The 21,915-nt window shown below is 56.6% G+C and overlaps 8 protein-coding genes across 8 annotated transcripts; 6 read left to right on the top strand and 2 right to left on the bottom strand.

Annotated features, from left to right (window-relative positions):
• The first annotated feature begins 1,034 nt into the window (after positions 1–1,034).
• Positions 1,035–2,607, top strand: F5Z01DRAFT_703982 (uncharacterized protein). The gene is made up of 2 exons (XM_046266426.1): positions 1,035–1,364; positions 1,413–2,607. Exons 1-2 carry the CDS (start codon positions 1,091–1,093, stop codon positions 2,315–2,317), a joined length of 1,179 nt encoding a protein of 392 aa, XP_046120195.1. The 5' UTR covers positions 1,035–1,090; the 3' UTR covers positions 2,318–2,607.
• A 1,455-nt stretch (positions 2,608–4,062) lies between these two features.
• F5Z01DRAFT_618684 (cytochrome P450) lies at positions 4,063–5,814 on the top strand (the record flags this gene model as incomplete). The annotated part of the gene is made up of 2 exons (XM_046261048.1): positions 4,063–5,073; positions 5,119–5,814. 2 exons carry the CDS (start codon positions 4,063–4,065, stop codon positions 5,812–5,814), a joined length of 1,707 nt encoding a protein of 568 aa, XP_046120196.1.
• Positions 5,815–6,946: 1,132 nt separating this feature from the next.
• F5Z01DRAFT_649760 (uncharacterized protein) lies at positions 6,947–10,408 on the top strand. Its single transcript, XM_046263107.1, has 2 exons — positions 6,947–7,163; positions 7,282–10,408. Exon 2 carries the CDS (start codon positions 7,349–7,351, stop codon positions 10,121–10,123), a length of 2,775 nt encoding a protein of 924 aa, XP_046120197.1. The 5' UTR covers positions 6,947–7,163; positions 7,282–7,348; the 3' UTR covers positions 10,124–10,408.
• Positions 10,409–10,557: 149 nt separating this feature from the next.
• Positions 10,558–11,715, top strand: F5Z01DRAFT_649762 (3-oxo-5-alpha-steroid 4-dehydrogenase-domain-containing protein). Its single transcript, XM_046263108.1, has 2 exons — positions 10,558–10,761; positions 10,828–11,715. The coding sequence occupies exons 1-2, from the start codon at positions 10,663–10,665 to the stop codon at positions 11,599–11,601; spliced, it is 873 nt and encodes a 290-aa protein (XP_046120198.1). The 5' UTR covers positions 10,558–10,662; the 3' UTR covers positions 11,602–11,715.
• Positions 11,697–13,328, bottom strand: F5Z01DRAFT_503237 (uncharacterized protein). Its single transcript, XM_046260297.1, has 5 exons — positions 12,980–13,328; positions 12,892–12,928; positions 12,401–12,833; positions 12,280–12,353; positions 11,697–12,226 (listed from the first exon to the last, which is right to left on the bottom strand). Exons 1-5 carry the CDS (start codon positions 13,142–13,144, stop codon positions 11,760–11,762), a joined length of 1,176 nt encoding a protein of 391 aa, XP_046120199.1. The 5' UTR covers positions 13,145–13,328; the 3' UTR covers positions 11,697–11,759.
• Positions 13,329–14,328: 1,000 nt separating this feature from the next.
• On the bottom strand, positions 14,329–16,128 carry F5Z01DRAFT_672270 (major facilitator superfamily domain-containing protein; the record flags this gene model as incomplete). The annotated part of the gene is made up of 2 exons (XM_046264794.1): positions 14,329–15,870; positions 15,919–16,128. The coding sequence occupies 2 exons, from the start codon at positions 16,126–16,128 to the stop codon at positions 14,329–14,331; spliced, it is 1,752 nt and encodes a 583-aa protein (XP_046120200.1).
• A 1,050-nt stretch (positions 16,129–17,178) lies between these two features.
• F5Z01DRAFT_734970 (FAD binding domain-containing protein) lies at positions 17,179–19,258 on the top strand (the record flags this gene model as incomplete). Its single annotated transcript, XM_046266764.1, has 7 exons — positions 17,179–17,580; positions 17,633–17,919; positions 17,966–18,027; positions 18,076–18,154; positions 18,203–18,312; positions 18,366–18,590; positions 18,651–19,258. 7 exons carry the CDS (start codon positions 17,179–17,181, stop codon positions 18,872–18,874), a joined length of 1,389 nt encoding a protein of 462 aa, XP_046120201.1. The 3' UTR covers positions 18,875–19,258.
• F5Z01DRAFT_503231 (FAD-binding domain-containing protein) lies at positions 19,256–21,901 on the top strand. Its single transcript, XM_046260296.1, has one exon. It carries the CDS (start codon positions 19,620–19,622, stop codon positions 21,879–21,881), a length of 2,262 nt encoding a protein of 753 aa, XP_046120202.1. The 5' UTR covers positions 19,256–19,619; the 3' UTR covers positions 21,882–21,901.
• Positions 21,902–21,915: the final 14 nt, after the last annotated feature.

The raw sequence follows: 21,915 nt of genomic DNA on the forward strand, positions 1-21,915 counted from the left end.
TCGCATCAGCTGCGTCCAGGAGGGGAGCACGTGGGCGGTCCAGTGGCCGAGAACGCCTCACCGAATTCTTTCTAGAATCGTTTTCGAAGTTCTGCCACGAACATGGCCGCATGGCGCGACCGATGCGAGAAACATCCCACGCAAAGCAGAAACAAGGGTCCAGCGCGTCCGTGCTCATGTGTCGTGTTGCCCGAGACAGACGGCGGAGCCTCCTGGTTGGTGATCCTGAACGGCCATGATCCTGGCGAGGGATATCCGGGCATGTCCGTGTGTGCATGTCAGCCTCACCAGTCCAGACTTGGAGGCGGCCGATACAGCTGCCCTTTCGTGACAAGTTTCTGCATGTTGGCCTGGCTGATTTGCGACTACCCTGGCTCAGGTGTCTCTACCTCCAATGGTTGGTGGTTAGATCTTATGAGTGGCGCTTTCTAAGTCCTATTGCTTCTTGCGTGACGCCCGAATGTCTTAAGCTGTGGCTCGTGTCGGTTTACTGGATAGCGACTGGCTTGATTTGCTATTCGGATCGCTAAAGTAGTCACAAGACATCAGATCGGTGGTGCTGAGACCTCGGTATCCTGTCGTCGAACTTCCGCTACTCAACAACAAGGTTTTAATTTTTTTTTACTGACGGTACAATCTACGCTGGCGAAGCTGACTGAACCTGGCAACAGTCAATATTGTGGCCGCGTGAGTCACCACCCAGGCTCAACGAGCTTCAAAGGTGTCAAGTCAGGCGTCATCCAAGCCGCGAGTATGAGCCAGGCACGTCCATCGCAAGCGCTCTAGGTTGAGCGATTAGACGCAGACATGGCAGCCCGCCGCGCCCATCAAGAAATTCGAAAAGTTTTTGCAACGTCAGGTATGATCGTCGTGAGCTGGGCTCAGGCTGCGCGACGAGTGTTGTCGTATCGGAAAACCTCACCCAGACTCCACGCGGGGCAGCAATGCACCCACCATGCACGTTCGAGCGAGGAGACAAGCAAATAACCGCGGGCGCGCATACATTTGATGTATGCCACGAGCAACAGAGATTTATGAAAAAGCCATTCTACCTCACACATCCTGCGTCCATTCAGTACAGCTAACCGACATGACCAACACGGCACTCGTCTTCGGCGCATCAGGCGTCTCTGGATGGGCGTTCGTCAATGAGATACTCAACGACTACCCTCAGAAGAACGTATGGTCGGGCGTGCACGCTCTGACGAACCGTGCTCTCGATCCCCAAGCAGCTCTGTGGCCCAAGGATGACAGGCTCACCGTGACTTCGGGCATCAATTTGCTCGAGGGTTCCCAGCAGGATGTCGAGCGCAAACTCGCTGGGATTCCGGGCATCAAAAAGGTCACACATGTGGTCTATCTTGGTGAGGGACTGCATATGTGCGTTGAAGAAATGATCTAACGAAAACCAGCCTTCAAAGCCAGCACGGACACCGCCCTCGAAGTAAAAGAAAACATCGAAATGTTCAAACGCGCCATCACAGCCGTCGACAGACTTTGCCCCTCGCTGGCCTTTGTCGTCAACCAAACCGGCTCCAAGACCTACGGCTGTCATCTTCTTCATGACCGCCCCGACTACCTCAAACCACCCTTCAAAGAGGACGGCCCCCATCTCGGACCCCCAGGCTCCGAGACCATTTTCTACACCACACAGCTAGAGTGGCTGACCGGGTTCGCCAAGGAGAAGGCTTGGTCCTGGGCCGAGACGAGACCCGATATTATCATCGGGTTCGTGCCGAACCAGAACTTCTACTCATTGGGTATGGCGTTGGGTTTCTTCCTCGCTCTGTACAGAGAGAAGCACGGCGCGGGCGCAGAGTGCCCCTTTCCCGGCACAGACGCGTCCTGGAAAGCAAAGTGCCAAGATTCCTCGTCGGACATGATTGCACGTCAGACGATTCATATTATGCTCTCACCCAAGACAACCAAGGGACAGGCCTTCAACGTTGCCGATGAGCGGAAGGCGAGTACATGGGAGGACAAGTGGCCCGTACTCTGCAGTCTTTTCTCCCTGAAGGGTGTCAAGGCGCCACATGACAACCCGATTGAGGTGCGCAAGTTTATCAAGGAGAATTACGGGACGTGGGAGGCAATGGAGGAAAAATATGGTCTTGTCAAGGGTCACGCGGACAATGACCGTGTTATCCCTGGCTTTGAGTATTTCCTGCTGACAATGTTCGATGTGGATCGGCAGTTTGATATGGGCAGGGTGTATGATGAGTTGGGCTTTGCAGAGGAGAGGAGTGTCAAGGAGACGTGGGAGCGGGTCTTTGGAAGGATGGCCAAGGCGAAGCTGATTCCAGCGACTTCCAAGTGAAACTGGGTTATCGAAAAGAATGAGGTATCATCACGACGCCCAGTTGACTCGGCCTGTGGGACGATACGTGAAAGTGTCGCGTGAGGCGTGTTGGCGGAACCAATTGGGTAGTGGGAAGACGACCTCGGTGCTGCACCTGACGCATGAATACAAGATAGGAGAAAGACATGAACGTTACCCAGCCGGTCTTGCTATTTGCTTGCGATCAATTGACGCGGCAACATTCGATGTACAAGCCCGGTCTGTGGACATGGACTGTGAAGCATCCCCCAACCAAGGAAGATGCAAATGTGTGACCCGTCATTGGCTTGACTTGTTTGTTAAACCGGTCTGATCGCAGAGTCATTGATTACAGTGTTGTCACCTTCTCATATGCTTCATAAAACCATAAGAGACAGAGCTACTGCACAAAACAGTCTTGCCTACATGTACCAATGCTCCTTTAAGCGCACCAGCTCACCAGCTCAACAGCCCACATCGACCCTCCACCACACGCTTGAGGTCTACACATCTCCGACGAACAGCAACCAACTCTTCACATCATGGAGCCCCCTGAGAAGCCAACCGACACGCATCCCAATGAGCCCGTGGCAGCAGCCGGCCCTTCGGATCACGCACCTCCCAAGGGTATCATGGGTCGCGTGAAGAATCTCCAGAGTCGCATCGCGGGGAGGATCAGTCGACCTAAAACGGGCAGCCAGGCAGAGCCAAAGAAGTGACGGGCTGCAAGTCTCTGTGCATAACGGAAGGGTCGTGTGTCGAAGAGAGCTGAAGCGTTGACCTCATGGAGTATGATGGCGGTCTATCGAGCAGGATCACATCTCGAACTTGAAGCCATCCTATGCTAAACATTAATTGACAAGTGCCGAGGGTCGTGTTCTCTCTTGAGAACACAGAGAACTTCTTCATCAGTGCATTTCAGACTCAAACCGATTGTGCCCTCTTCCTCCTCACCTCCGACATCTATTGACCGCCCAGATCCAGCCCAGGACAAAAGAACCCACAAATGCATTGATCATCATATGCGAGACTTGCTTCAAAAGCATTGATTCATAAGAGCAAGCCCAAACATTTGAGGTACACCAGACCGCTTCGTTGTTCGCAACCGGCCGAGCCGTTCCCGACGGGTACCTGCTGCTCCGGCATGCGTTGGCAGACCACGTCGAAAAGTCGGAGAAGCGCGGCTTTATCACAATTTTCATAAGTCGCGCTGTGATAGCGGTCACATTTTGTAAACATCTCTTCAAAGAGCAGCGTCGCCGCGCTGACTTGTGAGGCGTGGCCATCAACCACAATGACCCCATTGCTTTGTGCTCGGCCCCTTGTCCCTTTTCTTTACGTTGTCTTGAGATGTGGAACAAGCTCGCATAATTTATTCCGGAGCAGTTTCCAAAAGTCGATCAAACATTCGCAAACGTTGTTGTGTCGGTGAAGAGGCATTCGCCGTGGTGCAGTGGCATACACGTGCCCTCTAATGCCCTCCAATGGCTCAGCTTCATGTCAATTTCATCCGACAACTCTTCGTCCTCACTTCTCTGTCACCTTCAGATGACCAGCGACTCACTTACTTGAAAAATTTTTTCTCTCGTGAGTTCGGGGTTTCTACGGTCAACATTACCAGGGCATCGCATCTGAACTTCCACGGCCCCCTTTCTCTCGCGTCCACCATGTCACATCCGAGCACTACAACGTCGACGCCATGGCACATCACCAACATGATCGTCCCGGCCATTCAGATTGGATTCATGGAGTCACCAGTCCTTGAATCGGGTCCCGCCCTGGCCATCCTCCTCGTCTGTCTCCTCTGCCTCTTTCTGTGTATCCAGACCTTCTTCCACTTCGGCCCCTGTCGGCCCCTACCGGGCATCCCTCGCAATGAGACAACTTGGATGGGCTTCAAAGGCGACATCTTCGAAGCGGTCAAAGCAGGCAACACCATGGACTGGCTCCTTGAGCAAAGTCGCAAGCACGGACCCATCTGCCAGCTCTTCCTTCGACCACTCAAACAGCCCTTTGTGCTCATATCGGACTACAGGGTGGCGCAGGCCATCATGCTCCAAAGGAGAGAGTGGGATCGCTCAGACTATTCCATCGACTTGTTGAGAGGCCAGGCACCTATGCATCACATCAACCTCAAGACGGGTCCGGAGTGGAGGGCGCACAGGAAGCTGATCCAGGACCTCATGGGACAGTCCTTTCTTAATAACGTGGCGGCGCCGAATATTTACAGTAGCACACTGAACCTGGTTGAGTTGTGGGCCATGAAAGAGCGAGCTGCCAAAGGTCGTGCCTTCAGTGCGACAGACGATGTTGTCCATTCGACACTTGACGCTGTCTGGGTTTTCACATTTGGGGATGCGTTTCCTGTGAAAGCCACTTACCAAGGAAGGACTTCGTGTGTTCCGGTTTCATTCACGGGACACGAAGTAACCTTCGGAAGTCCATCCCAGGACCCGGCCGTTGAGGCGACACTCAGTGCATCAGACATTGTGGGTGAGTTGGCGGCCTCCCCGTGTCCGACCACGTCGTGGTACATGATGAGGGCCACGTCGAAAAGGGTCAAGCGCCACCTTGCCGTCAGGAGAGAATATGTGGAAACGCAGATCATGGCAGCTGTCGCGCGACTGATGACAGACCCGGCAATGGACGACGTCAAATTCACGTCCGCCACGGATCTGATGGTTCGGCGCGTCAAGGACTGCGCTGAAGGCGCCGGGGAAGTTCCAAATTACCTCTCAGAAACTATGAGAGATGAAGTGCGTTTTCCTCTCATGCACCTATTTTCATGCTAACAAGTATAGGTATTTGGGCTCATCATTGGTGGCCATGATACGACGAGCACAACCACTTTATGGGGTCTGAAGCATCTTGCCGACAACCAAATTGTCCAGGAACGATTACGCTCATCTCTCAGGGCCTCTTTCGCCCTTGCAACACAGGAGAGGCGTATGCCTACAGTACAGGAGATTACTGGTACTTGTATACCATACCTTGACGCTGTCTTGGAGGAAATCCTCCGCCTGGCATGCTCGCTTGCCATCCTCGATCGACAAGCCACCTGCGACACTGAGGTTCTGGGTCACCACATACCCAAAGGCACAATTGTCATGATGATGAATCGTGGTCCGTCCTTTACGGAGCCCGCATTCGGTATCGATGAGAACCTGTCCGGTGGCTTGTCGAACGCAGGGGCGGGATCATCGTGGGACGCCCATACGCTTCACCACTTTATGCCCGAGCGATGGCTGGAGACCAACAGCCAAGGTAGAACATTCTTCAATCCAAAGGCAGGTCCGATGCTTCCTTTCGGTTCGGGTCTTCGGAGCTGCTACGGAAGGAAGTTGGGGTATCTGGACTTGAGGATCGTCTTTGTGTTGCTCATCTGGCGGTTCAAGCTGCACGAGTGCGCGCCAGAACTGTCGACGTATGATGCGGTCGAGACACTAACGTACAAGCCTGAACGCTGCTACGTCAAGTTGGAGTCGATCAAGGAGTGAAGATGCCACCTGGGGTCGAGGATGGAGGAGCTCCTGTTACCTGTATCTGTACGAACATGTCGGCAGTGTAGTGGACTTGCGGATTGGATAACATCGATGTACAGAATTGACCGAAGAACCAAGGCGGTGCCCTTTCTTTAACAATGATCGTAACATCTGCTCGTGTTTTCCAAAGAACATCCGCCGAGGATGATTTCGTAGGCTCAGGGGTAGGAGTGCAAGGCGCACGGCCGGAGAAGTGGAATCCACGTCTCGGCCGGCAGCTCCGTCGCTGTGCCGGACGGCGGGGCCGGGGCTGTAGCAATAGCGGAGATACCACCGAATGCCACCTCAGTCTGGGACAATGGCGGCTGACCTGCATTACTTCGAGATTTTGCCATGGATAGACGGCAATAAGAGTGCCTACCAAGTGTTTCATACTCAAATACCGTTCCAGTCAAACAAGCAGTCTGAGACCAGTAGACCAAGCTGGCCGGACGCGCCTCGGTCTGTGGCGCCCAGACAAGGCTGCTATCCTCGTCAAGGTGCCGAATAAAGCAGAGACCCGTGCATGTCAACAGAGCGACTGGACGAAAATCGTTAATGACTCAACGGCTTATGGTTCTGCTTGTAATATGCAGTCGCAGCTCTTGTATGTCCTTCCATCTGGAAGACCAGTGCGTGGCGCCGCTGGACACCGATCCATTCAGTAATGAGCGCTCGACCTACTGGGAGACATATGCCCATGCCGTGGCGCTACATGGCGCTCCAAGTGATTAAGGCAAATTTCCAAGTGCGACGACTTATGCCAACTTCCATCAGCGAAATGTTGGGACATACAAGTACGTTGTGACATGGGCCACCGCCTTGGCCGCGCTCATAGACAGCGCAAGAGATCTGGCGATCACATTTCAGTTTCCGACGACGACGTTCGACGCAGCATGAAGTTAGGCGCTCATGGGACCTTTTGTTGGTGAAAGACGCGAGATTGAATTGCTTGGTCTCGCCGCCTCGGGCCTCGGCCAGTTGGAAGTGTGGCTTAGCAGACTAGCTGCGCCACGCTCGTGGCTTGAGTCATTGTGGGGATTACGTCAGTCGACAGGGGCGCCGCGCCACGGCAGGAGCAGCCCACCTTGAAGCTCAAGCTTGGTGCCAGGCCGTGAGCGGCAACCTCCAACGTTACGCGCAATGTCGCTGACGACGTTGTCCTGGTTTCCATCGACAAGCTTGTCATCCCTCATTCTCTGATGCTCCTGGCATTATTATGCTGCGGCATCAACGATCTCTTGCCTTCTTGAACAATTCAGTTACTGCTGGTGGCATTCGCTCCTCGCTCAATTAGGCCCGAGCCTCCACTAGCTGCCTTGTCCGTAAGCTCTCCCGCCTTTGAAGCTAACAAAGGCTTCGAGGCCTCGCATGGCAGCTGCTGCTACCACTCGCGCGCCACCCATTCTTTGCAAACCTCCGTCTCGCTTACGCTACGAGCAGCGCGGGCCCTCGGCCTTGTTACCTGCAGCCTCAGCAGCTGCGGACCCCGCTATCCATCGCCGTCAGCATGGGCATCAATCCGAAGCCCGCTGGTGCACCAGACCCGAACTACGAGCCAAACCAACCGACCCAGCAGCTCCAAAGGCAGGAGTCTTGGGAGGTCTATTCGGACGAGGACGAAGAGCCGGCAACGGGCGCCGCCAAGCCCGCCGCGCCTACATACAAGCCATATAGACCACCTGGAGCCGGGGACGATCATGCACCACAAGAGAGTGGGACGACCGCGTCAGCGACAGGCGAGCAGATTCCAAACAGCCTGCGACCGGGCGGTGGACGAGCGCAGACCAACCCGTTCCTGCGCGACCCTTCACCATCGTCTACGAAGCCTGATATACCAACCGAGCCACTGGCGAAACTGAACATCAACCACACCGGCGCGAGCTCAAATCCATGGCGAGGGCAGGGGCCTGAGCGAACGCAAACCACGACCTCGTCCAACTACGCAACACCGCCCACCACAGTCACGTCCGAGCCGAATCCGTGGGCGCAGGAATCCGGCGGTAATATCGCATACTCTCCCGCTTCCGCCACGGGTCTTGACCGGGCAAGCAACCAACAAGGGCTGTACAAATCGCCAGCACCAGTCGACGATAGCCCGTGGGGAGCTCCATCTACGAGCGCATCGCAGGCGCCTGCACAACTACCGCCTCTGCCACCTGCGCCTGGAAGTCTTCCACCACCACCTGTACTACTTCAGCCCCCGCAACAGCCGTCACCACAACCATCACAGTCGAGCTATGGGGAGGACAACCCATTCTTCGGCCAGCAGTCCAGTGTCTCACATCTATCGAGATCTCCGTCGCGGTCACCTGACGTAGTATCAGCCCCATCCGATGATGGCTCGGGATATGTTGACGTCGGTAAGGAAACGACGCCTCAGGCCCCGCAGTTGCCTCCCGTCGAGCAGGATCTAGACAGAAGCGCGGGAGGTTCCAACATTGTGGACGCCAACGACAAAGGCAAGGGCAAGGCAGCTGGCTCTCAAATTGATGAGTGGCGGCTGGTGGACGAGGGCGGGACATCTGCATCAGCACAAGGGAGCGGTGCTGTGGGCGGGCAACCGCCTCTGCCGCTCCGGAAGTTGTCTGGCGAGACCCCGGGAGCGAACAACAGACCACCTGTTGATGCGAAAACGGAAACGTACCAGATCAAGAACATCAAATGGCACGATGCTACAACCTCGCAGCAACCCCGCGTGTCGCCCATCCTGATTCAGAATGCCAACGGACCATGCCCGCTGGTGGCCCTGGTCAATGCACTCACAATGACCACCCCGCCCGACGCTAGCGACACGTCCTTGGTCGAAGTCATGCGGTCGCGCGAGCAGATTAGCTTGAATTTACTACTCGACGCGGTATTTGAGGAGCTCATGTCGCCTCGGCGGACGGACGCCGATGGCGCCCTGCCAGATGTGGGAGACCTGTACGCTTTCTTGATGGGCTTGCACACAGGGATGAACGTGAACCCGCGGTTCATACCGTCTCCGGCCATTCGGACGGCATTCGAGCGGACGTCTCTGACACACTTGGACGCGGCCGACCGAGCGAACTTGATCCCAGGAACCTTTGAAAATACGCACGAGATGGGGCTGTACGCGACGTTCAAGATTCCGCTGATCCATGGGTGGCTGCCGAGGCCAGAGGATCCCGTGCATGATGCGATGGAGCGCCAGGCTCCGTCGTATGAGGACGCGCAGAATCTGCTGTTCCGGGAGGAGGAGCTCGAGCATAAGCTGTCATCCGAAGGACTTTCGGGACAGGACCAGCAACTATACCAGGACTTGGTGTCCATCAAGGGCTTTCTCGAAGGCTCTGCGACGCAGCTCACGGCCTGGGGCATCCAGGTCATTTCCAAAGCGATCCGGCCTGGCACGTTTGCGATTCTCTTTCGCAACGACCATTTCAGCACACTATATTGCCATCCACAGACAAAGGAGCTGGTGACGGTGGTGACTGACGAAGGGTTCCGATCACACGAGGAAATTGTGTGGGAGAGTCTCGTTGACACCAGCGGTCGCCAGACACAGTATTTATCGGGTGACTTTGGGGTTGTGGGAGACGGCGCGTCGTCGACATTTGGTGGCTTCTCGGAGGATCAAGGTTCTGGATGGACCACCGTGGAAGGTCGAAGAGGAGGCCGTGAGCAGCAGGGCGCGCCCAACGAGGCGCCCCTCTCGCCCATGGAGCAAGAAGATCGCGACCTTGCCCTTGCTCTGCAGCTCCAAGAGGAAGAGGACCAGCGCCACCAGCAAGAGCAGGACCGCCGAAGGCAAGAGCAGAACCTGTCGAACCAATACATCGAACAACAAGGTCGGCCGGCGGCCATGGCGAACCGTACCCCCGGGCAAGCGCTCCAAGGCACGCGATCTGTGAGTTCTAGGGGCAGCATCGCTCCAGCACGGACGAGTTCATCTCAGCCGAGCTTGGCGGTACCCTCTCCGAACACGCAAGCGCCACGACAACCCCCTCGTCCGACAACGCAGACTGTACGGTCCCTGGTGCCTCCGCGCCGCTCAGGTGCCAACACGCATCGCCCGGCGGCGGCTGGGGCAGATGCACCACCGCCCTATGAGCTGGCAGCGCATGATGAGCCCTTCAACCCGCCGCCAGGGCACCCCGCTCACGCGACGAGTACCAATACATCGACGCAGAGCAGCGATGCGGTGCCGCCACCACAGCCGGCGAGGCCAGTGAGGACGAGTAATGCATCGGGGCCTGGGACGAGGCCGTCGCACATGGTATATGGAGCGCGCGAGCGGGACCGGGATTGCGTGGTGATGTGATGCATGCGTCTATTTTCTTGGGATGGAGTTGTCTGGTACTGTTATACCATGATTTTGATGAGCGATTATGCATGATGAGTACGTCTGTTGGAAGAATTATACAAGAGGCAGCCTTAGTGGTTTTGAAATGGAAACTATATCCCATGTGGGATTCTTTATAGGTGCTGTGCGACCTTGTGATACTTGTACAAGCTCGGACTCGTCATCTGACGCGTCTCAGTCTCGTTGCTTGATTCGATAAATATTGGACTAGTCCTAGTAAAAGATGAAGCCTGCGGATATTTCTCAACTTACACTGCCCCTCCATACCAAAGGCCTCTGTGTGCGTCAAAAACAGCTGATGAATCGAGGCAGTGAGACGAAGCGCAACTATAGGGTAGCCGTATCACTAGCGGTGACCCCTGTGATGATCATCGACATCATTGACTTTTTGCTGGCTTCATCATTAACCAAAACATCTTTTCGCAGCTAAATACACGCAAGGCTGCCCAATCCCACGAGCACACAGGCTTTTCACAAAAGATATCCCCGCCAGCCGCATGATGAGCAGCATTACCGGTGCCCTCGTCGGCTGGGTGCCCCCAACACGCGCACGCTATGAAACGATTCTCAAGCTCTGGCAGATCATCATGCCGTCCGTACGTTGCGCCTAGAAGAATTCCCACCTCTGAGCCGAGTCCAGTACTAACACCGCCTCCTACCAGTTTGCCAGCATCCAATGGCTGACCAAGTGGAACGGCATGGGCAAAACCTCGCAGCCCTCCATGTTCAACCTCCCCGGCCGATGGGCGTGGTTCTTCATGGAGATCCCCGGCTTCCTCACCGTCCTCTACTGCATGCGCACTCTACCCGCACAGCTCGGTCTCATCGCGCTGCCGTGGCAGAACAAGCTGCTCGGCGGGCTCTACGTGCTGCACTACCTCTACCGCGCCGTGGCCTTCCCATTCCTGCAGCCGAGCATCAACAACATGCACATCCTCAACGCATCCAGCGCGCTCATGTTCCAGATCACGAATGGGGTGTGCCTCGGCAGTTGGCTCGGTGGCTATGGCCCCGTGACGCAGACGCAGTGGGCAGGGCACGTGTCGGCGACGCAGTTTGTCGGTGGCGTGGTGATTTTTGGTCTGGGCCTGGCGGGCAATTACTTTCATGACGAGCATCTACGCGATATCCGCCGCAGGGCGAGGGCCAGGCAGGCCAAGACGGCAGATGGAGAGAAAAAGGCGAAGCGGACGTATGAGATCCCCCAAGCGGGACTGTTTAAGTATGTCTTTTATCCGCATTACCTGTGCGAGTGGGTTGAGTGGTTTGGGTTCTGGATGGCGTGTGGATGGGGATGCGCGCCTGCCAGGGCGTTCCTTGTGAATGAGATTGTGTCCATGCTGCCCAGGGCGGTGAACGGCAAGGCGTGGTATAGGGACTACTTTGGAGAGGAGAAGACCAAGGGGAGGAAGGCTGTTCTCCCGGGGATATTGTAACATGCTGGCAGGCGGGATGCGTTGCCATGAGGAGAACATGGGTGGTGGTGGTGGTGGTGGTGGTCCACAACATGATATTGTCAGGGCACAGGAATAGCTTGTCATATGATAAGGGTAAAATTCATTCTATGGAATCAAAGGGGTATTCAAGCAACCGGTCACCTCTCAGGCGGCTGGTACAGCGACTCGCGTTTGCCCGCGCCAGACACACGCAGCTGCCAGCTCGGACTGGGCGCCACGGCGTTCCTCACCACATCGTCCTCGCCACGGTTCCTCGTCGAGCTTGCCTCAAAGTCCTTCTGCACCTTGATTTCAATGCCGCCAGCGTGGGCGACCCGCTTCGTGTGGTGCCCACGCTCCTCGTCATACTCCGACTCCACCAGTGTGCGGTCGTCGGAATGTACATGCATGTTCCGCTTCTGCTCGAAGCTGCGGAGATGGATGTTGCCGGACCTGTCCCGGGACGGCACCACGTTCTCACGGGACCGCTTGGCCGAGTCGGAGAAGGATGTGATGAGACGGGGAAAGAGGCGGACAAAGAGCGGCTTGAGGGCGGGCACGCAGGCGCAGAGGATGGCGACGTTGATCTCGAGACCTGACCGGAGGGCAATGTCGACGCCAGTGACTGGGGCAGGTCAGCGGGTGCTAAAAAGAACGTCCAAGAAGGGGTCAGCGTACCTGGCTGCAAGTCAATGGGCGACGAGTTGTTGATGTACAGCGCGTGGAGCCTGATGATGGCCACAATGCAGGCACTGCGAAGGTCAGCCGAGTCCAACAGACGGTATACAGAGAAACGCACAAGCCACCGCACGCAAAAACACCAATGAGGACGTATTTGGCCCTCCTCGCAATCTGGATTCCGCTCAGAAACGGCATCGGGCTGACGAGCAGCACGATGTCGTTGAAGATGTTGATGCCCGCAAAGACATAGTGCAGCGTCATGCGGTCAATGCAACCACCCGCAATGCTGTCGTTCCAGTACTTTGCAATCGGCCAGCATGTGATCACCGTGCTCGAGAAGCAGAACAGGCCGTACGCGGCCAGATACAGGATGAGACCGAGGAAGAGGCGCTGGGCCGTCTGCACCTTGAAGATGCGGCGGCACTGGAAGAGGATGCTGAACTTGACGGAGAAGTGGGTGACGGTGTAGGCGATGATGGTCGAGTAGAGGGATTGCAGGAAATTGGGGAGCACGGCATAGTCGACGCCGTCACCCAAGCCATATCGGATTTCTGTTCTCGTCTGTTAGTCGAGGGGGTTCACGACGGTACAGGGGGAGAAAGCACGTACGCTCCATGACGGATATGAGGAAGCCAAGAGTGCCCAGCTACGATTGTCAGCTATAATATCTCAAAAGACGGGATGTGGGCAAACTCACAGCCGCCAGGACGATGAGTACATCGTCTGCGCCCACATTTTGCACCAAGGCCGATCGTGTGTAGATCCTCATGATGACCGCCAGCAAAGCCATGGTGGTGAACAAGAACGACGACACGACAAGGCCATAGTTGCGCGGCACAATCTCAATGTCGGCCACGTACATGATGACGATCGGTGCCTTGCAGCCAGAAGCAAGCAAGTAAGCATGCAGACAAGTGAAGAGATTCGTTCACGTCCTCTCACAAACAGCGTGGGGCGTGGCCTGCTCTTCAAGAAGCGCAGCAGGTAAATGCAGGTCCATGTATGTGTGTGTGTGTGTGTGTTCACTCATCCATGCGCGCAGCGGCCTGCCCTACTACTTACATGTCTCTCTTGCTTACCGTCGTAAACTCTATGCCAAGGTCCGTTCTCATTTGGAGCGGCAGTTAGCTCCATGCCAGCAGAGAGAGAGACCTGTGAGGAAGACCATGACTGAGGCTGATGGCTACCTCCTTGCTTCTTTTGGTAAATCCCCCGTCCAGCGGAACATGAGATGTCTCTGCGCTTTGGCTGTCATACTAGTATATGGCACCCGTCATATAGGCCTGATTCCGCAAAGCTGACGAGAAGCACGGTAGTTGACCTGCCGGGGCGGGAGATGAGGGTGTCTTGCCTCTTGGGTCCGGGAATGCGGATTACATTCCAATGTCTCGTTTTGCCGGTTGGTCCATCCCCGCGAAGTGGTCACTTCTGTCTGGGAACGGCGAAGTCGGGCTGCGAGGCCCGCTTCATCCTTGGCAGGTCTTTGGAAGCCAGAGTGTTGTTTTTGCGAGGAGGAAATGAGCCCATGCACGAAGGCCGCCTATTGGCAAGCCATACTAGGCGATGGCTTGATCTTGGCGTATGAGAGAGAATTGCGGGTGGAAGCTGCGACAAGAGTCAATATGTCTCAGTCAGTACAGCTCTCCCTTCCCAGAGCAGGCTTGGCTGCCAAGTCTCTTCTAGGAATGTTTTGTTCTTGTCCGCCTCTCCCATGCTTCTTTGAAGCAGCACACTGCTCCAAGGTTGTGCATGGTTTGTCTGAGAACAACCCGTGTCATGGTTCGAATGGAGCATGCCTCGATTGAACCATTCGGGCTGGATCTCCGAGACTCACGATTCTTTGGATCAAAGATCTGCATAAGCACATGATAGGAACGGTACATATTCACGCTGGCAGAGTCTTTCTGTTTTGACATGACGCAGGCTGGATCGAGGAGGGGCTTATACAAACAAAGCTGACTGCGCGGCAAATGATTACTCGAATTAGAATAAAGCAGATACAAGAATAGGCAGGCCCGCCTGCTCGCTAGCTAACGCCTCCATGTCTCACTTCTCAGAGTCGCTCGACACGTCGCGTCTCTCCAGGCTCGCATCGACCGCGTTGTTGAACTCCTTTTCCGGATCGTACAGCCAGATGGACGCCACCATGGCCACCACGACAAATGCGCCCCCTGTGATCCAGATATTGCGAAAGGCCACGACGTATGTGTCCAGATACGCAGTGTTTCCCACATTGATGACCTTGTCAGTGACAGTAGACACCGCGTCCAGCGCGGTACGGTTGTGGGCGGTCAACGCATTGATGAAGTCGGGGACGTACTCTGGTTCCAACCCTGCCGCCACGGCCGCAGTACCAATATTCCGGGGCTGGTGCCGCATCTGTTCCTGGAAGAGGGCATTGTAGATGGCGATACCGATAGTGCCGCCCAGAGACCGCACACTGATAATCAGACCACTCGCAATGGCAATGAGCTCAGGCGGCGTGGAGAGCTGGGCGACGGTGATCAGCGTCGTGAGCGTCATACCGAGCGCCATACCCAAGAGAACAGGATAGCCCCAGACAGGCACATTGGTATGGCGGTTCGTAGAGGCCATACAGGCGAAGAAGATGACAAAGATGGCGAAAGCCAGCACGGTGATCCATCGAACTCTCCTCGTCTTTGCGCAGTACAGGCCTGTCAAAGCGGCGCCGACCATGGACGCGATGAGCATGATGGAGTACCGTGCGCCCACCAGGAGAGCATCCTTTTCGTACAGGACACTGACCTGAAAGGCGAAATACGTGTTCGCTGCGAAAAAGGCCACGCCCTCGGCGAACACGCAGAACAAGGCGATGAAGAAGTTGCGGTTGCCTGTAAACAGACCATGGTGGAACATGCCGTCCTTCTTGCACCATATGGCGTACACCACCAGGAGCAGCGCGAGCAAGAGGCCGACGGAGAACGTAGCGGACACGTGAGGGTCGCTCCAGGCGTAGGGGGCTTTGGACCAGGACAGGCCCAGGCAGAAGAGGATGAGGCCAGCTGCGAGGAGAAAGTAGCCGATCCAGTCGAGCTTCTGCAGCTTCTCGAGGGTCCGCCCCCTGAACTCGCGCTGTTTTTCTGTCTGGGGCGGGTTGTACGCGACAACGCAGAGGATAGCAGCGGCCACGTACCAGCCCGTCGCCATGTAAAAGTATGTCCTGAACCCGTCCTTTGCTGTGTCGTTTGCGCGGTTCAGGGCACCTCCCACCAGGAGTCCGGTGATGCTGCCCAGCGCATTGGACACCATGTTGGCGGCCTGTCCATAGCCTCTCCATCGCCTGGGCAGAACCTCCGAGGTGATGGCGTGCAACAGGGGTTGCGCCCCAAAGGCAATGCCGATGACGCAGAAGCCAGCAATGCACATGTTCATGCTGGTGGCCGTCGCAACGATGACACTGCCCACGCCTCCGGCGAGCGTGAGAACGACGAGGAACCATTTGCGGCCCCAGTAGTCCGTGGCCTGGGAAATGGGGGGTCCCAGAACCACAGTGAGGATGGTGATGGTGGCAGAGAACCATGACACGCGTTCGCGGTCATTGAAGTAGCCTGCGATGGTTTGGCCTTGCTGTTTGATATCAACGACTGCACTCTTCAAAGATGTTGGGATACTTACTGCACCGGCGCCCACCAGGGACACGAGCTGTGCAAAGTAGATCAAGCACACGGCGAGCACGGCCAAGAATGTCTTGACGGTGATGCGAGGCGTAATGTCCTCGTTGAGTGTGCTGCCATCGCTCAGAGGATGGTCATGATGATCGTGGGCCAGGGTGCACATGCGTTTCCGCTCCTCACTTGGGTTGGCGACACGATCTGAATCCGACATGGTGCGGTGTCTCGACGATCCCAGCAATGGTTCTTGGGGCAACGAGATGACTTTGTCTGAGGAGGGCCAGGGGGTTGGAGGAGAAGGAAGAGAGGATGGGGAGAGAGCGGCAGATCGGTCGAGTCATTAGGTAGATATCCAGAAGTTAGTCGGTCCCGAAGCTCATCGTGTATATGGCAGACTGTGCCTGGTTCTCGGGCTTCGGGTGCGTGGAGAAGCTTGACTGTCCGTCAGGTTGTCTCACCCGAGATGCATGGCAAGGGATGCGATGCCACGGTTGGACATGTGGCTTCCCACCCACAGACGGCGATCCGGGCGCACGATGTCTCGGACGCGGAAGTTATAGGCGCAGGGTCAGGTCCAGCCCTGTCAAGGCTCGCTTCTTGAGATTGATAATCAGCCTCTGGGCTGCTTATTTCTCCCTTGAACGCGACGTGTCCTAAGCTGTGAAGCTGACCCAGGTGCACGTTGCTACCCGCACGGGAAATGAAACCATCTGTGGTTTATTTACAGCTGTCAAGATCTTTGAAAGAGACATTCTGGTCATTTGGCTGATTGCTAGTCGGGCATTCGATCAGGTGGCAAAGGGGCGCAGACAAGCCTTACGAATGCCACTCTGAACTGAGACCACAGGAGAAGTCTGGCGCTGCTGGAATGGCCTACTGCATGTCGCGACCACGCTCACTGCTGTCTCACGCGCGCTCTTCTCTCGCGCGTCGCGCAAGCGGCTCTCGGGCTCGAGATACGCTGTATGTCTCACCATGATGCGATGCACGGTAGCTGACATGCAGGCCACACATGGTCCCCGATGAGAGATGTCGGTCATGCAAATTGAAGGCAAGCAAAACTCCGAGATTGAGAGTTGAGACTCCAAGGCATCACATCTGCCGTGAACCCGATCACATGTAGGTGCATGATCGCAACAGTGACACGACTCACACGAGGCAACTCTGTGCTACATGAATGCGCTGTCCAGCCGCCTTGTCGCGGGGTAGTTCTTTGAATCCCATGCTCTTTACTTGTCCTCTAATAAATCTGATTCCCTCCAACATGAAAGTCATCGTTGTGGGCGCTGGCATAGCCGGCCTCACGGCTGCGCTGTCTCTGCGTCGTGCCGGTCACTCTGTCCACGTCTTTGAGCGCTCCCAGCTGCTCCACGAGATTGGCGCCGCCATCTACGTCCCTCCCAACGCGACGAGGTTCCTCACAGCCTTTGGACTCGATCCCACGGCTTTGGGGTTCGTGCAGCAGAAGCGTGCGTCCCTGGTCAACCGCCACACGCTCGAGTCCGAGGTCGAGCTGGCCAACAGTGAGACGGCCATGAAAGTGGGCGGCGCGAAGCTGTGGTATGCGCATCGCGTTGATCTGCATTCGGGCCTGAAGGACCTCGCAACGGGTCGGGGCGCTGGGACGAGAGTTGAGATCCATGCTGGGCAGCCTGTGGTGTCCTATGTACGTTTTGGCGGTGTGATGCGTATGACTCGGAATAGCGCTGACGGTGCAGAACCCTGACACACCATCGATTACTCTGGAGAATGGCACTGAAGTTACGGGCGATCTTGTTGTGTGTGCCGATGGCGTGCGCTCCGAGGCCACCCAGGTCGTCCACGGCCAGCCTGTTGCGCAATGCGACCCCCGACCTATGAACTGCGCCTATCGCTTCCTTGTTCCCGCCGATGTGCTGGAGAAGGACGACAAGACCAGCTGGTTCAATGAGAGCTGTGACGGATGGACGAGAATTTTCGCTGATGTGTCCGCTGACAAGCGACTGGTTTCCTATCCGTGCCGGAAGTAGGTCTTGGAGTCCTGCTGCGTGATGTGAGCTGACTTGCAACAGCAACACTATTCACAATTTCGTTCTCTTGGTGTACGAGCCGAGAGGAGACGGTGCAGTAGAAGGTACGTGGCACAGGTCTTTGGCAGCAACTATATCATTGACCTGGACAGACTGGAAGGCTGGCGTGCCAGTGGAGGAGGTCCTGGACAAGATTGCCAGCTTCTCGCCCCGATTAAAAGAGGTCGTGAAGTAAAGACGACCGCTGTATGTGTCCTTCGTCAAGCTGACAAGAAGCAGCAAGACGACAGAGGTCAAAAAGTGGCCACTGATCTACCGCAATCCCATACCAAGATGGTCAAAGGGGTGCATGACGCTCGCAGGTGACGCAGCGCATCCCATGCTTCCACGTGAGTCCTCGAGTACACCCAATGTCGAAAGCGACGATACCAACTGAAGGCAGATCAGGGGCAAGGCGGAGCGCAAGCCCTAGAGGACGGCGTGGCTCTGGGCATAGTCATGCATGGCGCGACAGACGCATCCGACATTGAGGCGCGACTGGCGATTTATGAGAACGTCCGTCGTAATCGCGCCTCGGCCATCCAGACGCTCAGCAACGTCGGTCAGGACCAGGTCCGGATGATCAGCCATCAACTGGCCGAGTACATGGCGCCTGAACAGATCCCAAGTAAGTTTCTCGTAGCTGCGCCTGACGATGCCGTTTCGCTGACAAGACATGCGCGCGTAGAAACACCCAGCGACATCTTCCAGTACACATACGGCTTCGATGTGGTGAGGGAGACACTGGACGCCATGAGGAATTACCAGCCTGGCTTCCAGCTGCCTCACGACTTTTTTGAGAGCGAGGTCCTTGGGGTTCCGGGTCGACACATTGCGCAGTCGTGGTTGGGCTGGTGTCGCGGCGTGCTTAGGAATTGGATCGTGCCGGCAACTCGTACAGCCGTTGCATGATGGGTAAGGACCTAGGAGGATGGGATACGCGGATCTTGGTTCGGTACTTTCGTTATCCGTGTAGTATTTCGCGCTTATTGTTGATCTGTCCCGGCCGGCCATTGTCTTACCCGCGCCACTGCCAAGCCAAGCAACGCGCGCCTCCACACAGTTGATAGTGCCGTCCTGCCAAAAAAGACAAACAATTGAGAATCATGGCCAGATAGGGTCAGTTTCGGCACTCAAAGGGGTTCGTTTGGTGTCGCCATTTGCCGACCCCTGGCTGACGTGAAATACCGCGTGTCGGTGTGGTGGACCGTCCAGCGACTCCAGACTGCGAGTGCGAAAACAAGCTTTCACTAAAAGGATGTTCCTCGAACCCCTGCAGCCAGTAAAATGAGGTCATGCTAGTTGCATATAGCACACCACGCCCGACCTCGTCGTGCTCTCAGTCTTTCACGGCACGTCGCCAACCCGATGATTCTTATTAGAATACTGTGCTCTCTCGGCACAGTTGCCGGCGCTGATGTCTTAAATGTCTCTTCTTGAGGTCTAGTGTTATGAATCTCTGGCCGTGTGGGTGTAAAGGGCCAAAGGTATAGACGCCTTGTGGCCTATGAGTATGATCTTGGCCTTGGCGTGCGGCAGCTGACGTACGCGTCCCAGGAAAATTGGCGAAAAGAAGAGTATGTCTTGGTAAAATCGACCATTGCGCCGTTGAACTTGACAGCCTTCACACCTGGCGACTACAGTCCAGCGGACCAACATGTCTCCCCCCCGCGAAGAGCATCGCGCCTCGTTTGCTGACCATCCCATCCGCTCAGCTGACAAGATCACCTACCTCTCCGAAGACGAGATCAGCCAGTTCCTCGATGACCTGGACAGGGATGGCGACGGGTACATCAACTATGCCGAGGTCGAGCACAAGCTAGACCAGGCGCACGACGAACTCGTCCCCAAGCCAGCCGCGCACAACATCTTTGCCTCACGACGACCAGCCAAAGACGACAAGGAGGGCCTCGACGGGACCAACAAGGCGCGCCATGCGTTCCTCCGGCAGATTATGGGCGGCCAGGACACGGACAAGATCCCGCGCGACGAGTTTGCCCAGCTCATGCGGGACTGGAAGATCCCCAGCCTACAGCAGGCCAAGAAGGAGGAGGAGGACGAGAAGGGGTACTTTCGCAAACTACCCAGCTGGCGCAAGGTCCGCGCCTACTGGGCCGTACACGGACCCGAGATTGTCTTCCTCGGCCTCGTCGTCGCCATGCAGCTGGCGTTCGCCGTCTGGCAGCTCGTCAAGTACCTCACGACGCCGCCCTACACGGCCGGCTTTGGCTGGGGCGTCGTCCTGGCCAAGACGAGCGCGGGCGCCCTGTACCCGACCTTCTTCTTCCTTCTGCTTAGTATGAGTCGGTACTTTTCGACCTTGCTGCGGCGGTCCTACCTCGTCTCGCGCTTCCTCAACTGGGACCTGAGCCAGGACTTTCACATCCGCATCTCGTGCGTGACGATTGTCCTGGCGAGCGTGCATGCTGTTGGGCATCTGGCGGGCTCGTTTCGGTATGGGAGCATGGATAGTCGCCAGGACGCGGTGGAGGCAGTGCTGGGCCGGCGTATGCACTATATCGACTTTGTGCGCACATTGCCCGGGGTCACTGGTCTCACCGCGCTCGGGCTCATGTACGTCCTCTCGCTGTTGAGCATCCCCCCGGTTCGACGATGGAACTACGAAGTCTTCCAGCTCGGCCACCTGCTCATGTACCCCATCGTCGGGCTCATGATGGCCCACGGGACGAGGGGCCTCTTCCAGTGGCCCATGTTCGGCTACTTCCTCGCCTTTCCCATGCTGCTCATCCTCGTCGAGCGCTTCGTGCGCATCGTCCTCGGCTTCTACCACATCACCGCCACGCTCAAGGTCCTCGACGGCGAGACGGTCGAGATCACGACCGACATCCCCACCGAGAGGATCTGGAAGTACAAGGCCGGGCAGTACATCTTCCTCATGGTGCCCGCCCTCTCCTACTTTGAGTGGCACCCCTTTACCGTCTCCTTTTGCCGCGGCAAAAAGATGAGGGTCCACATCAAGACGGACGGCAACTGGACCGCGAAGCTGCGCGGCCTGGGCGGTGAGTCGGGCCAGAGCCAGATCAAGATCGCCATCAACGGCCCCTTTGGCGCCCCCGCCCAGCGCTTCTACGACTTTAGCCACTCTGTCATCATCGGGGCTGGGATAGGCGTCACGCCCTTCTCGGGCATCCTGGCTGATCTGCAGTACAACGACGACCTCGACCACGGTGGTCCCAGCCACAACAGGCCCGTCCCGGAACAAGATGTCACCAAGATTCCCGAACAAGAAGAGAAGAGCAACGACCCTCCCCAGTCAGAGAACCGTCCACGCCAGGTAACGCCCGACCTCATCAGCAGAGCACGCAACCCCCAGCCTACGCGCGCCGCCAGCTTTGCAGACGACTACCGCCGCGTCGACTTTCACTGGATGGTCCGCGACAGGAATTACCTCCTATGGCTGTCCGACCTGCTGAACGAGGTCTCCCTGTCGCAGGTCTGGCACCGCGCCCACGAGGACCACGCCCACCTCGACATCCGCATCAACACGCACGTCACGGCCAAGCGCAACGGCATCGTCACACACGTCTACCGCTGGCTTCTCGAGATGCACCGCACGGAGGACCATCCGGCCAGCCCGCTCACGGGGCTTCTCAACCCGACGCACTATGGCCGCCCGGACTTTGACCTCATCCTCGACGAGCACTATGCGGAGATGGTCGCGTACCGCGCGAGTCTGCGCCAGGCAAGACAAGAACATGAAGGTGATGCCACGAGAGACGACTCGTCGAGCGAGAGCACACAGGAACTGGAGGACGAGGAGTTCAAGGTGGGCGTGTTCTACTGCGGCGCACCCGTCGTCGGGGAGATCCTCGCAGATAAATGCGCCGAGCTCACGACACGGGGACGCGAGGACGGGACCAAGATTGAGTACCACTTTATGATTGAGGTGTTTGGCTAGGCTCTGCCATGTCTTCTTTTTTATCTTAGATACT

Source organism: Emericellopsis atlantica, assembly GCF_019669845.1.
Source record: "Emericellopsis atlantica unplaced genomic scaffold F5Z01scaffold_7, whole genome shotgun sequence".
Lineage (NCBI taxonomy): Eukaryota > Fungi > Ascomycota > Sordariomycetes > Hypocreales > Bionectriaceae > Emericellopsis > Emericellopsis atlantica.